The sequence below is a fragment of the Neomonachus schauinslandi genome, chromosome 10 (assembly GCF_002201575.2).
Source record: "Neomonachus schauinslandi chromosome 10, ASM220157v2, whole genome shotgun sequence".
Lineage (NCBI taxonomy): Eukaryota > Metazoa > Chordata > Mammalia > Carnivora > Phocidae > Neomonachus > Neomonachus schauinslandi.
The window spans coordinates 34,549,399-34,563,894 of record NC_058412.1 but is presented as its reverse complement, the minus strand read 5'-3'; the positions used below and the strand labels follow the sequence as shown (position 1 = coordinate 34,563,894).

The window sequence follows — 14,496 nt, the reverse complement described above, 5'->3', positions numbered from 1 at the left end:
CCTTAAAAACAAACAAACAAACAAACAAAAAACCCAGGGACACCTGGGTGGCTCAGTTGGTTAAGCGACTGCCTTCGGCTCAGGTCATGATCCTGGAGTCCCGGGATCGAGTCCCACATCGGGCTCCCTGCTCAGCAGGGAGTCTGCTTCTCCCTCTGACCCTCCTCCCTCTCATGCTCTCTCTATCTCATTCTCTCTCTCAAATAAATAAATAAAATCTTAAAAAAAAAATAAAATAAATAAATTAAAAAAAAAAAAACAACAAAAAAAACAAAAAACCCAAAAAACAAAAACAAACAAACAAAAAACTGTGCAGTAAGCGCCACAAGGGGGCGCTGAGGGAGATCAGAGAAGGCACTTGATTCAGGGGCATGAACAAGAGTTCACAGTCGTAAAGGATGGCTAGGATTTCAGAAGAGGCAAGGAGTGGGGGAGATTTCAAGGGAATAGAGAAGAAGCAAAGTATGAAGGTGGGAAGACAAAGACATGTCCTAGGAACTGTTAGGAACTCAATTCAGTTGAGGGAAGGGCAAATGTAAGGAATGGAACAATGTAATATAATTTGGATAGATAAAATTTAGAATCTCTTGAAAACATAATGCCATTGTAAAGAGTTTTTACTTTATTCTAGGAGACCATAGGAAGCCATACAGATTTCTGGTGGGGGGGGGGGGGCTGTTTGTTTTTTGCAGCTTTATAGCAGGTGTTTGATTAGAGGGAATAACATCTAGATTAAGCAAAAACTTACTATTTATCACATGGCAAGCATTTTCAAAGTACCACTTTGGCATACATGGTCTCATTTAATCCCCATAAAGCCATATTAAATATATTTCCCCCATTTTAGCAATGAAGAAATCGAGGCCCAGAGAAGATAACTGACTTGCCTGACCTCACCTACCTCAAAGCCAGGCTGTCTCATTCCAGACCTTCTGTATAGGGGCTTCCTCACAGAGCTGGGCAGGAGGAAGGTGATTCCCATAGTGCTAGGTAAGGTGTAGGTGAGAGAGTGGGGTGTAGGGGGTACTAGAGGCAGAGAGTACAGCTGGGAGGCTATTGAAGGAGGCAGAGCAAGAGATGAGGTGTGCCTGATAGGGATGCCACAGGCAGGGGGAATGAAATGTTAGAAAGGTGAGCGAGGGCGCCTGGGTGGCTCAGTCGGTTAAGCGGCTGCCTTCGGCTCAGGTCATGATCCCGGAGTCCTGGGATCGAGTCCCACATCGGGCTCCCGGCTCAGCGGGGAGCCTGCTTCTCCCTCTGACCCTATCTCCTCTCATGCTGTTTCTCTCTCTCTCTCTCTCTCAAATAAATAAATAAATAAAATCTTTAAAAAAAAAAAAAAAAAAAAAGAAAGGTGAGCGAAATTCAAAGGGACTTGGTGATTGTCTCTAGTGTGCCCAGGAAGCCCTTAGGTCGCCGGAACTCTTGGGGTTGGATAAGAGGAGTGCTGGGTCACCAAAAAGCCCCTGGTAACTTGCATACCAGGTGGTGAAATGCCTCCTGATCTAGGATTGAACATTCACATTCTGGGGTTCGAGGGAGGCTGAATTGAATGACTCCAGTAAACACCATGTCCTCCATGGAGAAGGGATTCAGTAGATGGTAGTTTCCTCTCCATTAGCCTAGAACATCAGATCACCCAGTCATGCACACTTTTGAACTACTCCATTCCTTTACTTCTTCATTTAGCAAAATTGTATTGTCTCCGTGCCAGTCATCACACTAGGTTCCAGGGCTGCACCAGCAAACAAAACATTCTATGCAAATGAATGTTTAAGATTTAACCAGGTCGTGACAAAATTGATTTTCTAATTAATTCATCTGGTGTAGGTCTCTAACAGGCTTTGCTCCCTTTCAGGTCTTTGCCGTTGGGAGCAAAGCCCTTGTATTAACCAAGAGGCAGTTTGATGTAGTGGTTAAAAGCATGGACTCTTGTGTCAGGCTGCTGGGGGGCAAATCTCAGCTTCACTCCTTCCTAGCTGTGCATTCTTAAGTCAGTTCTTAGTGCCTCAGGTGCACCCCCTGTTGAACTGAGATAGTTTTACCCACTCCTGAGGAGTGCTGGGCACCTAGAACTCCGCCAGGAAATAATAGTAAGGGTAAAGGACTGTCCAACAGAGCTGCGTTTCTCAAGAGCGTTTATGAAATACTTTGTGTCTAGAGGCAGTCCGTGATTGAACACAGGAAAACTGTCTCATTCTTTATTATAAATGGTCTTACCTGATGGCCCTTCCACCCAAAACTTCGTTCTGAATGGCTGTTGGCTCTTCTCCAAACTCCAGCCCTCACATGGAAGATGACAGTTTGCCAGGACCAGGAGTCTCCAGTAGCATGGCTGTATAGGCTGGGTGGCTGTGCCAGAATGTTGTGTACTGGGGCTACAGTGTTAGGCTAAGTATGTGACCTCACTGGGTGACTGATTTGCAGGGCCTCCTGAGAACTCATTTTGGGGTGCAAGTTGCCATAGGCTTGTTGAGAAATGAAATAACGTCCTAACTATATATGAGGTAGACTCCTTGTAAAGCCAGTCACACATCAAGGTGTGGCTCATACTGGTTCTGTGATGGATCCGTTCCTAACGAGGCAGCTGGTGGCTTGCAGTTTCAAGGACTGGCTTCTGCCACAGATGGAGGACAGACGGTTGTAACAAGATGAGTCTCCTCCTTGTACTGGGCAGCTCCTCTGTTAGGCTTCCCCCTCCCTACTATCCCATTCCCTCCAGTTTCCATTGCAGAATAGAGCTTTTAAAAGAAAAAACAGGGGCACCTGGCTGCTTCGGTAGGAAGAACATGCAACTCTTGATCTCGGGGGTGTGAGTTCAAGCCCCATGTTGGGCGTAGAGATTACTTAAATAAACTTTGAAATAAAGAAAGAAACAAAGAAAAAAAGAGAAAGAGCAAACAGGCCATATCTGCACTGCATCTCACCACACCCCTGCCCACCTTCCTCTCTGGGCCCTGATTTTCTTTCCTCTTGACAGTTCCAAGTCTCTGCCCGTTAATCTCCCCAAGCCGCAGACTGCCACCTGGGACGAAATCCAAATCCCAAGCTCCAGTGATTTTTTCCTGAGGCACTGTAGCCTTCTTAACTGTGTATCCAACCAACTTTTTAAAAAGCCAACGAGCATGGACCCAGCACTTGTCATGCACTTGTGACTGGGCCAGGTGAAAGGAGGGTCACCACATGTGAGCTCTTCTCAGGGGCAGATACCAGCAGCTGGGGCAGGCTGAGTGAAGGCTTAGAATGCTAATTCCTGCCAGAGACAATGTGCCAAGGAAATAGGAAGAGAAAGCATACACCAGTGTGCCCATCACACCAGTAGCTCAGGAGCCCCTTGGGGGTCCTCTGCAATTGGTCTTCTCCCCTCTCCCCACCAGAGATAACCACTTCCCTGACTTTTCTTTTATTAGCCAGGCCCTTGCTTTTCTTCAGTCTTACTACTTATGTATGATCTCGAAACAACATATTGCTCAGTTTTGAAAAAATGAGTAGCAAGCACAATACCCTGCCATGCAAAGAGAGGGCAATATGGTTCCAATAGATAGAGGCAGCAGAAGAAGGTCAAAGCAGAACGCCTGCATCAGAGGCTGGCCTCAGTTCCCCTGAGCGTCTGGGGCTACTGCAGGCCGTGGGCGGGTGAGGCCACAAAGGAGGCCTGGAAGCACAGGGTTCGGGGCAGTTGGGCATCTAGCAGGGTCGTGGTATGGACAGGTACAGCTTCTTGGAAAGGGGTACATGTGAGGGGTTTTCGTTGTCATTATTTATTTTATTTTTTAGAGATTTTATTTATTAATTTGACAGATATAGAGAGAGAGCACAAGTAGGCAGAGTGGCAGGCAGAGGGAGAGGGAGAAGCAGGCTCTCTGCTGAGCAGGGAGCCAGATGCGGGGCTTGATCCCAGGACCCTGAGATCATGACCTGAGCCGAAAGCAGCCGCTTTACCAACTGAGCCACCCAGGTGCCCCTGTTGTCATTTTTTAAAACTCTGCATGGCCCAAACTCTGTCTTTATTCTACTCTCACACTTGTTTAGTAGTTTGGCTAAGTATAAAATTCTAGATTTGGAAACCATTTATCTTCTTGCTTCTAGTGCAATGCTGAGAAGGCTGACACCCTGCTTCCTGATCCTGTGTGTGTGACTTGTTTCTGCCCTGAAACTTGTAGAATGCTCTGTCCTGAGTGTTCTGAATCTTTATGATAAAGTACCTTGGTGTCAGTTCATTTCCATCCATGTGCTGGACACTCAGTCTCAGTCTGAAAACTCATGTCCTCCAGCTACAGGATACAGGCTTTATTCCTTCCTCGGCATGATTTCCTCCTCTCCATTTTCTCTGTTCTTTTTGGGCCCCCTGATTGTCCTATGTGGGACCTACTTGGCAACCCTTATAATTTCTCTCCACTCTTTTCTAGCCCTTGGCATCTTCACTCTAATCTGGGGAGATTTCTTCTGTTTTACCCTTCAGTCTCTATAGCACCCGCCATGCTTGTACACTCCCCCACTCCACACCTTTGCTCCTTTGTCAGCCAAGAACACCTGCGGCCAGTCTTGACCCTTCCAAGGCAGATGGGCCACCACCTCTTCCTCAAGGCCTCCCTGGCCTCACCTTCAGAGTCAGTTGAACATTTACCAGCTACTCACTGAAAATAGGTGAACAAATACAAATAAATACTATTTCAAACAAAAATAGTAAGGAAGGATTCTAGAATCCTTAGTTATGAGACCTCCCCTGTGCTGGCTGTGAAGTAATCATCCTTCAGCTCCAAACCCACCTTTTATTCTGGGCCACCCTGCACACCACATTTCTGCTCTGCCAGCCGCTCCCAGTTAGGTTATGCCAAGGGGAGGCACATGAAGGAGACTGCAGGGCTGGAGAAAAAAGCACTTGCTCCCACTTGTCCGCTTCCCGAGCCTGTGAGCGCCCCCCAGCGGCGCTCCTTCGTATGGGCGGGGGCAGTTCCTTCCCACAGCCGCAGTTTGCAGAGCTTCCAGCGTGCGCGTGCGCAGAACCAGCTACACCCTGTCCCTCGTCAGACGCCAGCACCAGCTGAGCAGCACGCTTCCTCTGGGGGCAGTTTCTGCACTGCAGAGCCCTCTTGAAATCTTTTTGATGTTTTGCTCTTGGTTCCTTTTGTTTTCCCGCCCTGGTGTGGTTGCTTCCCGCGGTTACTACTTGATACTTGAGACGCCCTACACACCTAGTCAACAGTTCTTTGTAATAAATTCTTGGTTCATGTTACAGGTTTGTCTCCTGACTAGACTCTCACTGTTACAACTCCCACCTTTATTTTACAGAAACTCTCATCTTTATCTTTTTTTTTTAAGATTTTTCTTTTTTAATTTATTGAGAAAGAGAATGATAGCATGAGAGTGGGGAGAGTCAGAGGGAGAAGCAGACTCCCTGTTGAGCAGGGAGCCCGACGTGGGACTCGATGTGGGACTCGATCCTGGGACTCCACAATCATGACCCGAGCCAAATGAAGGCCGTCGCTTAAACAACAGAGCCACCCAGGCGCCCCTCTCATCTTTATCTTAAAGGAGGTGATGGAGACAGAGGGACACTTTTAAGGCAATATCCTGAATTCAGTGCTCTTGTTTATCCATAAGAATAGGAGATGGTTTCCCGAACGGGGCTTCCATTTTGACAAAGTAATAGTTCTCTCCTGTTTTTGCCAAGAACATCTACGGGTGAACCTGAGCATTTCAGCCCCCAGTGGCTTCATTTCTTTTCCCACACTGGCCACATTTCTTCCTGGCACAGGGGGACTTTTCACCTTTAGGTCTTCAGGTGCCCACTCTCCTCCAATTACATTTTTTGTGTCCTGATGGCTCCTTCAGCAGGAAGAGGGAGGGCACCTCTGATTCCTTAGCGTTTCCTTCCAGGGAATGGCCTCCCTGTTCTCTGGTTCTGCAGTATTTTTAATTCCTAAGGAACTGTCACCAGATTTCACTTTGGAAAACCCAGTTGTAAATGAATCCCACTCATCCTTATCCAGGGAAAACGATCTCTAATGTTACGGGAAAGATTTGTTATGAAAAAGTCCTCTGTGCTTGGATTCAGAAGATCTGGAACAGCTTGCTCCCAGAGCTTCCTGATAAGCAGGGAAATTTGGGAAACTGTTCTATTTCCTTCCTGGGGAAATAAAAAAAAATCTTGTTTAGCAGAGCTCCAGAAGGGAACTTTCCAGTCAGCCATCCCCAAAGGACAAGGGAAATTTATCTTCATTAGAAATTCAACCACCTCCACCACCCACTGCAGCTCCACACAGTCCGAATTATCATTGCAGAGACGGGGCAGGGACAACATAAACAAGAGAAACTTAATCCGGAATGAACAATGTTGAGATATCAACCCACTGAGGCTCTATACAGCCTATGACAGAGATACAAATGCAATACTGTCCCGTTTAATCTGACAAAGGTTTTTCTTTTCATCCCTGATTTGAGGATATGCTCATGTGGAAATCTTACAAAGGTATGCAAATGAAACCACAACCTTTTCTTTCATAAATCATTCTTATCCAAAAGAATAAAATGTGATGAACTCAGGACTGTTGGAAGAATCCAAGGCAATTTGGTGACAGTGGAACCCAGAGAGGAGCACTCTGCTTCTCTAGTCAGATACGAACAGTGCATCTGGGATACCCGATAAGCACATGAGCAAATGGGCTCTGCTTTGCTCTACTGAACAGAATCATCCCTGGCAAACAGGACGAGAGAGAAGTGTGCTGCACTAAGAGAGGGCACGGGCTTGGCTAGTCGCACTCCCAGGAGTAAGAGCAGAGCAGGGGGACGGCACTCACCTGGCATGGGGAAAAGTGTGGGAGGCTTCATCCCCAGCAGGACAGGTATGGATCCTCACTCAGCATCACCCCCTTTTCATTAAAGCATGTTCACAAGTCTACCCTCTCAATATAGCAGAGCAGGTAACATTTTGGGCACAATTTGGGAAGCACACTGTGGGGTGTGTGTTTTGTTTTGTGCTTAGAAGCAAGTTCTTTATTATCAAGAGTTATCTCCAATTATATACTTCACTGCCTCTGATCCAAGATCTCTGTTTACCTAAAGAATGGTGACAGGGTGCTCTAGCAGAGACCCACGACCTGCCAAGGATAGAATTACTTGGATCAACATCTACAAGCAGAGCCTATGATCCGAGCAGCATATAGCACAGTAGCTAAGAATGAAGACTTTAGAAGCATATTACTTGGTTCAAGGTCAGTCTCTGACGGCTGTCTGCCCTTAGGCAGTTTCCTTTACCTTGAAGTACCTATTTCTCTCTGTAAAATGGGAGTAATAGAAGTATGTTCCTCTCAGAGATGCCAAGAAGGCTAGGTGAAGTAATCCACAGAAGGTACTTAGGAGTCACTTAACAAAGGTTAGCAATTTTTACTACCATCACTCTCCAGCAGAATTCATAGGCCCAAGGGACCCAATCTGGAAATCTGACCTCCAGCCAGTGGTTCATCTCTCCTCTACTCTGCTACAAGACAAATCCTCTCAGCCCTTAAGTGTTTCCTGCCTTTACTGACACGTAGCTATCATCTTGCTAACAAGACTGCATCCCCCCTTTAGGGAAAGGACCAGCTCTAACTTATCTAGAACGTACTCAAATATTTTGTCATGCGTTGTCATTCAGAATGATTTTATTTTAAGGATACACAATATATATACATTTGTAAGTGCACATATGATGTATTTTATGTACATGGCTTAGATAGCTGTTTAAAGACAACCAGTGCCTACTGGGAAATTATTTTCCACAAAAGTGTGGAAAACAACAAAGGTCAACTTAGGAGACAAAAATTAGACATGGATACAAAGTAGGGATATAGGTTTTCCTAATCAAGAACAGTATCCTCACCAGCTCCTCCCTGCCAGGTGGTCACCCCAGGGCAGAAAACTTTAATCACAGACGGAGCTTCAGGGTGCTGGTGCCCAGAGTGTGAGGGCGAGAAGGAAAAGAGCGACAGACAAAGCAGCTGGTGCTTTGGTAGTGGGCTACAGCCTTGCCCCCCGCTCGCCGCATGGCAGCACCCAGACGGGACACGTCCTGGTCACTGAAGAAGCGATGAGCCCCCTTCTGCCAACTTTTCTCGGGCAAATTCAATCCCCTTGCCTCACCAGAATGTCGGAAAGGTCCTCGGTTCCTTCCAGCTTTAGATTCTGAAGGAAGACCAAACACATGAACTTCAGCATACTGAAAATACAAGAATCATAACACAGATTCTAATCAAGGTAACAGGGGAGTGACTATAAAGAATGAACTTTGCCCCAGGACTGTAAGTAAAATTATGTAAGAGCAAATCTAATTTGCATGATAAAGCTAATTCCAAATCCTTGCCAACTGCAGGGGAAAAAAGCAAAAAGCAAGACTTCCTTGGCCCTTGGTCCGGAAGCAACCTCTCTCTGTAAAGGGCCCAAGAGCGAAGCTCTGTGCTCTGGCAGGAGCTAAGAGAAGTGGACGGCCACCAGGAGACACAATATGTGCCTGTTAACCGCGTCCATGCGTGGCCTTCCCCAGGCCCTCCCCGTCACTGCCCATCGCCTCAGCCCTGGGGATGGCCACGACAGCGCCCTTTCTCTCCCACCTGCGCAGGCCTTTCCTTACCTCGCAGCTCTTCCCCACCTAACACCCCCACTCCCACCCCGTGAATTCCCCACCAGTCCGGTCACTTGTTTCCCTCAGGATCAACGACTAAGTAAGCTCGCCACCAGCACACTGCCCCCTCACTGGGCTCCGGAGGCAGGCACGAGGCGCGGGCACTCAGCGACTGCCCTACCCTTGCTGGTGCACCTTCCTGCACTGCTAACGAGGGAAAGCTGAAACCACAACCCCCCCCAAGTGTGGCTTCTGCGGCCTGGGTTCCAAGTGGGTTCGGCCTGGCTAATCAGCTGCACCATGCAGCCCCACGTCCATCACCACGTCCCAAGCCCTATCACACCGCACTTCCCAGGGGAGCTCATTACCAGAGTGGCCGCCGAAGAGTCCAGATGGGAGTGAAAGACCGTGAGAAAGGCCACAAAAAGAGTCATGTTCTCGTATTAAGTATTATGAGATTTCTCTTGGTGGCTCTAAGCTCTGAGTTACCACAGATCCCTGTAGATGATCATGGTCATTGACACGGCGAGTGGTACCAGCCAAATTTTCTCAAATAGCCCAAAGCCAAGCCCCAGTAATGGCCTCAGTGCTGAGCCCAGTGGTTCCCGGTCTGGAGCATCTCCCCATCCTTCAAACGCTGAGCGCTCTGGGCCCTAAAGACACACTTGATCACAGCAAAACGAACAACTCCAGCCCCACTGCTGGGGGAAGCAGAGCTGTGCTGGAGCCAGAGCATTATGGGCCCCAGCGAGGCCACAAAGTCATTAATGCTTTTTAGCAGGGTTTCCTCGGCCCCAGTCTACTTGGGAACCAGTGAGGACCACAGAGCTGCTCTCTCACCAGGGAGAGGCAGGTTTCTGTGGAGACACATAGCCCAGGGCAACACTGATTCTCAGACTGGTGCAATTGAGTGAAGTCAGTAATTCTGAATCTGGACTCAAGATAAGGGTTTCTGAGCTTCGGAGACACCCATGCTTTCAGAGCCTGTGTGTGCTAGGAGAACACACCCAGTGGGAGAGCTCACCAGCACCTATGTCCATAAAGATGGTGTGAGGTTCCAGGCCATCAGGCAGTCACACTTCGGAATGTCAGACAGATGGATGGCTTGTGTGCCCTCCTCCTCTGATGGGGAATCCTCCTCAGAGCCACTTGTGGATTTCTTGTCAGGATGGTAACATTACCTTTTTTTTTTTTTTTTAAAGATTTTATTTATTTATTTGAGACAGAGAGAATGAGAGAGAGAGAGCACATGAGAGGGGGGAGGGTCAGAGGGAGAAGCAGGCTCCCTGCCGAGCAGGGAGCCCGATGCGGGACTCGATCCCGGGACTCCAGGATCGTGACCTGAGCCGAAGGCAGTCGCTTAACCAACTGAGCCACCCAGGCGCCCAGGATGGTAACATTACCTTTTTATTCGTTTTTTTTCTCCTAGTTATTCTTCCTTCATGTGGTTTGCTTCTGACATCAGGTAACTTAGGCTGCGTCAGGAATGACACGGAGGCGTTCTCACTGCCATCTCCCACCACCACGGGTGGGGCTGCATGGCCCCCAGCCTTGTCTTCGTGACTTCTGACCTGGACACACGGTCTCTCCAGTCAACCGTTGGTGCTTCCTGCCTTCCACCCAGCAGCCATGTGAGTTCAGTGCTCCTGGGTCACAGCCACCCAGAGTGGCTCTGATGCACAAGGGTTCCCTGACAGGGCCGGAGTTGGGCTGTTCTGCTCATGCCTCAGCTGAGAATGCCCAGGCCTGGTGGTCGGCCCCGTGGCCAGACACACGCAGCACTTGTCCTGGCTCACTGGCTCTTTCACGTCGCTTCCCTACCCAAAATCAAAAACTAGCTTCTGCCAAATGGACACTGTCTTCTTCCTCAGTGAGGTCACGAGCTTAGAAGAAGGGGTCCCTGACTCGCAGTGGCAGGTCCGCTGGGAAAGGCTGACAGCTGAGCTACACAGGCCGTCCTACACAGGGCCCTCTCTCCTCTGGGCCTGGCAGTCAGTCCAAGCAAAGCCAGACCTGGGACACAGAGCCGACCATCACCGCATCACCTTCACCATGAGGCCAGAGGTCAGACACGGACACACGGGAAATCCCGGGCACTTCTACAGCACCCCGTTTGTGCTAGCATTCCAGTACAATCCGATCGACCCGCTCAAACCACACTTCAGTGTTCAGACAGGTGCCACACTCTAAGAGCCCCTCTCAGCTCAGGCAGGGGGAGATCAGAATCCACACCAGTGGTGCACGAGAGCGGCGAGGCCTAGTGACGCTCTACTTCAGTGCAACGCCTGCGTTAGGGCACACAGAGGATCCCCCACGTCCGGGCTTGTGGCGGCCGCGCTGGGCTGCCTCCTAGGTAGCACGAGCAGACTCTCGACAAGATGGGTCCCTGCCTGTCGCACTGATCACTGCCACAGCGGCTCAGCTCGGCTGCTGGCGTGGCACACTGTGGAGCCTGAGACACGGTCACAGTTGGCACTTCTCCTGCCTCCCGATGTGACAGGCACGCTGGTCCCAAGCCCTTCTTCACAGCTCTTGGTGGTCGAGCTTGGCTGGCCACTGCCTCCATGTCTTACGACTCCCTCCTCCTGCATCTGTCTTCCTCTCACCCTCCTCTGTCCCCCCTGTTCTCCCCCACGTTTCCATGTGTCTTGACTTCAGCACCGGCAGGATTTGGCCTTGAAAGCCTTTGACACCCAATGATATCAAAGCGCTTTATGTTTTGAAATTGGGAACTGATAGATCACAATTCAGCATTTAAATTTTCCCATTTGGGTCCTCCTCATTATTTTCATTGCTATTCATACCCAATGGCCTTTTTCTTTTTTATTATTATTATTTTTTAAATTTTTATTTATTTATTTGACAGAGAGAGACACAGCGAGAGAGGGAACACAAGCAGGGGGAGTGGGAGAGGGAGAAGCAGGCTTCCCGCAGAGCAGGGAGCCCGATGTGGGGCTCGATCCCAGGACCCTGGGATCATGACCTGAGCCGAAGGCAGACGCCTAACGACTGAGCCACCCAGGCACCCCCCCAGTGGCCTTTTTCTAAGATACTTTTAAGTGCCTGGATATCCTCTGGGGTTAAAAGTACTGCATAAGTCACTGTATTTAAAATGTCCTATGAGGTTGCCCATGAAAGATCTAATAAAAAAACTCAAACAGGTTGCTACGAATAAAGAATTACTCCCATGCTTACCAAATTTACCTACCTTTTCATTGGCTAAATGTAGGAGACAGGCAAAGGCCAGAGGTATAGAGAGGTTCTGAGCCATGAGAGGAGGCAGGCTGAAAAACAAAGAGGCAAGTATTTAGCTAGGTCACTGTGGTTCTAGGAACAAAGGCTCTTTCAACAACTATCAATACACATGTCCAGTGAATAAACTAATGAGAAACAAAGAAATATTTCAGATGCATTTTATAAGCAGGTTTTTCCAGTTTCTTATTTGGAAATAAAATATCACTTGTTCCATTCCAGCCAATGGTACAGAAAAATGCCTTTTTAAAAACTGGTCTATATTAACTCATTTATCAATGCAAAGAAGAAACAGAAAAACTGCCCCAAATATTAAAACAGCAGATTGTGTAAGGGTCTGTCACACTAGCAGCTCAGGCTAGAGCACTCTCAGCCGGGGCTCAGAGCAAGGGGTGGCGAGCCCCCTGCATTCCCTGGCACGTACCTCTTCTGCAGGTCCTTTGTGAGCCCGCTGAGCATCTTCTCATCAGCCACCTTCACCGGGTCCTCTTCTTTGCCAGTTTCACTGTGGTTTGTCTAACAGAAGAAGGATATTGACAATTCAGACATTGAGAGTCAGTTTACTTTTGAGAAAGCAACATAAATTTCCAAGTTCTATCTCTGAAAAGTTGACATCTGAATGAAACCAAAACATTTTCTAAGTTACATCTTGAAGGGGACCCATGCCTCAGCCCTGGACCATGATACTGACTACCAAGTTATGGTAAATGTGGATGTCAATGGCTAGTATAATCCCAGTAAAGGAAAAAGTGCAAAGAGGCTTCTAGGTTCCTCTGAAGAAAAAAAATACAAAATAACAAAAGCCATGATCATTTATAGCTTCAACTGGACTACACAACCAAGGGCAGCACAGAATCCATAATCTATCAGGCAAGCAGTTATCAAAGGATATCGTGTTTGGTATTTGCATTAAAATAACCCAGAATGTGTACATGATGAGAGGGGTGGGGTGACAGGATAGGATGGGTGACAGTTTAGATAAAACAGTCATACTTATTGGAAGTAGGTATTCACTATACTATACCCTCTCTACTTGGAATGTTTGAATATTTTCCTTCTTTTTTTTTTAAAGAGTTATTTATTTGAGAGAGAGAGCGCATGCGTGAGTGGGAAGAGGGGCAGAGAGAGACAGAGAGAGAGACTCCTCAAGCAGACTCCCCGCTGAGGGTAGAGCCTGACGCGGGGCTCGATCCCGGGACCCTGAGACCATGGCCTGAGCCAAAATTAAGAGTCAGATGCTTAACCAACTGAGCCACCCAGGTGCCCTGTATGAATATTTTCATGATAGAAAACTTTTTTAAAAAAAGAATAAATCCTTCATTAACCAGAATCCCTGGAGAACAAGGTATTATCAGTCATTTAAATTCCAAGTTTAAGTAGAACCCCTTTCCTACCTCTAAAAAAGCACATTTCTCTTACATTTGTATACTATTCAGTTTTAGTTGATAAAACCTTATGAATATGACTGAAGCTTTATCTGATATCCATGACTACACAGCTCAGGGTCCTCAATCAAATCATGATTTTAACTTCTCAGCCAGCAGGAGGAGGTTTAAAAGAACAGGTTGAGTTTGGAAAGCTCAGAACACTGCCTGAGCAGAAGAGGTCCAGAGGAGAGGACGGAAGGATCCTGGTTAACTGAGAGTTCCATTTAGTTGGAAAGAGTCAACTTTTCACCTTATTCTGAAGGAGAAAGAGACAATTTGACAGCAAAATATATATATATATTTTTTTACTACTTTTCTACTTCGAAGACATACCCCTATTAGATCAAAGGGCTCAAACATTTCACGGCATGTGAGATGTTAGAATTTGCTTTCCAAAAGAGTCATTCATCAACCTAAATTGCACCAGCTGTGAATATGTACTCCAAATTTTTCCTCAACTCCGTTTAATTAATTGCTAAAGCTATTTTAAAGCAGCATAAAATGCTTTGATTTCTATTTTGTGATTACCAGCAAGGCTGAATAACGTCCCATGCACTAGTTTACCATCTGTATCACCTTTTGTTCATATACTTGGTTCATTTCGCTTTCAGAGGGGTGAGATCTTCCTTGTATTTCTGAATGAATGCTTTCTGTATTTGCCCTATTGATCTTGGAGCCTAAACCATGAGCCATTCCCCTCCCACATGCTGGGCACCTAGAGAGTGAGCAGAACATGTTACCTCTGTGTCGGCTTGCTTGGAGGACTTTGTCAGCAAACTCCACATGCTCTGTTTCAACTTCTTCATGTCCATCCTTTTGGCAGTCTTGGCATAATGAATTTCAATTTTATTTACCTGAAATAGATAAGTGACAAAGTAAAATTAAGCAAAATAAAGAAACATTTACCACCAACCCATTGTAAAATCAAAAGTCTGGAGTTCAAATAAAGAATCTGGTTTAGTTTGATCAACAGAGTTACAGAGCTTCCTTTGGATATACCAAAACATAGTCCCTCATTTCAATCTAATTTCTTGTTGATCAACTGCAATCTACATTAAGACTAACCTGGAATTCCAGTGTAAAAGGGATAGGTCAAATATATATGAAATCACCAAGCCGGTCATCTGGTATGGGACAGACAGATGCTTAATGCATCATCATTTCATATGAACTGAATCTGGCCAAGATCTATTTATTTCCTTCCTTCCTCCCTCCTTC

At 47.0% G+C, this 14,496-nt stretch overlaps 1 protein-coding gene across 2 annotated transcripts in view; it reads right to left on the bottom strand.

Annotated features, from left to right (window-relative positions):
• Nucleotides 1–7,606: 7,606 nt before the first annotated feature.
• The window catches only part of NCAPH (non-SMC condensin I complex subunit H), a 35,945-nt gene continuing 29,055 nt past the window's right edge, over nucleotides 7,607–14,496 (bottom strand). The window contains exons 15-18 of one of the 2 annotated variants that reach the window (XM_021697500.2): nucleotides 14,019–14,132; nucleotides 12,276–12,367; nucleotides 11,808–11,883; nucleotides 7,607–8,163 (exon numbers count right to left, since the gene is read on the bottom strand). In XM_021697500.2, the coding sequence (XP_021553175.1) occupies nucleotides 8,104–8,163; nucleotides 11,808–11,883; nucleotides 12,276–12,367; nucleotides 14,019–14,132 (342 nt within the window). In that variant the 3' untranslated portion in view covers nucleotides 7,607–8,103. The remainder of the gene's footprint in view (nucleotides 8,164–11,807; nucleotides 11,884–12,275; nucleotides 12,368–14,018; nucleotides 14,133–14,496) is intronic. The other variant, XM_044918717.1, reaches the window with a different exon arrangement.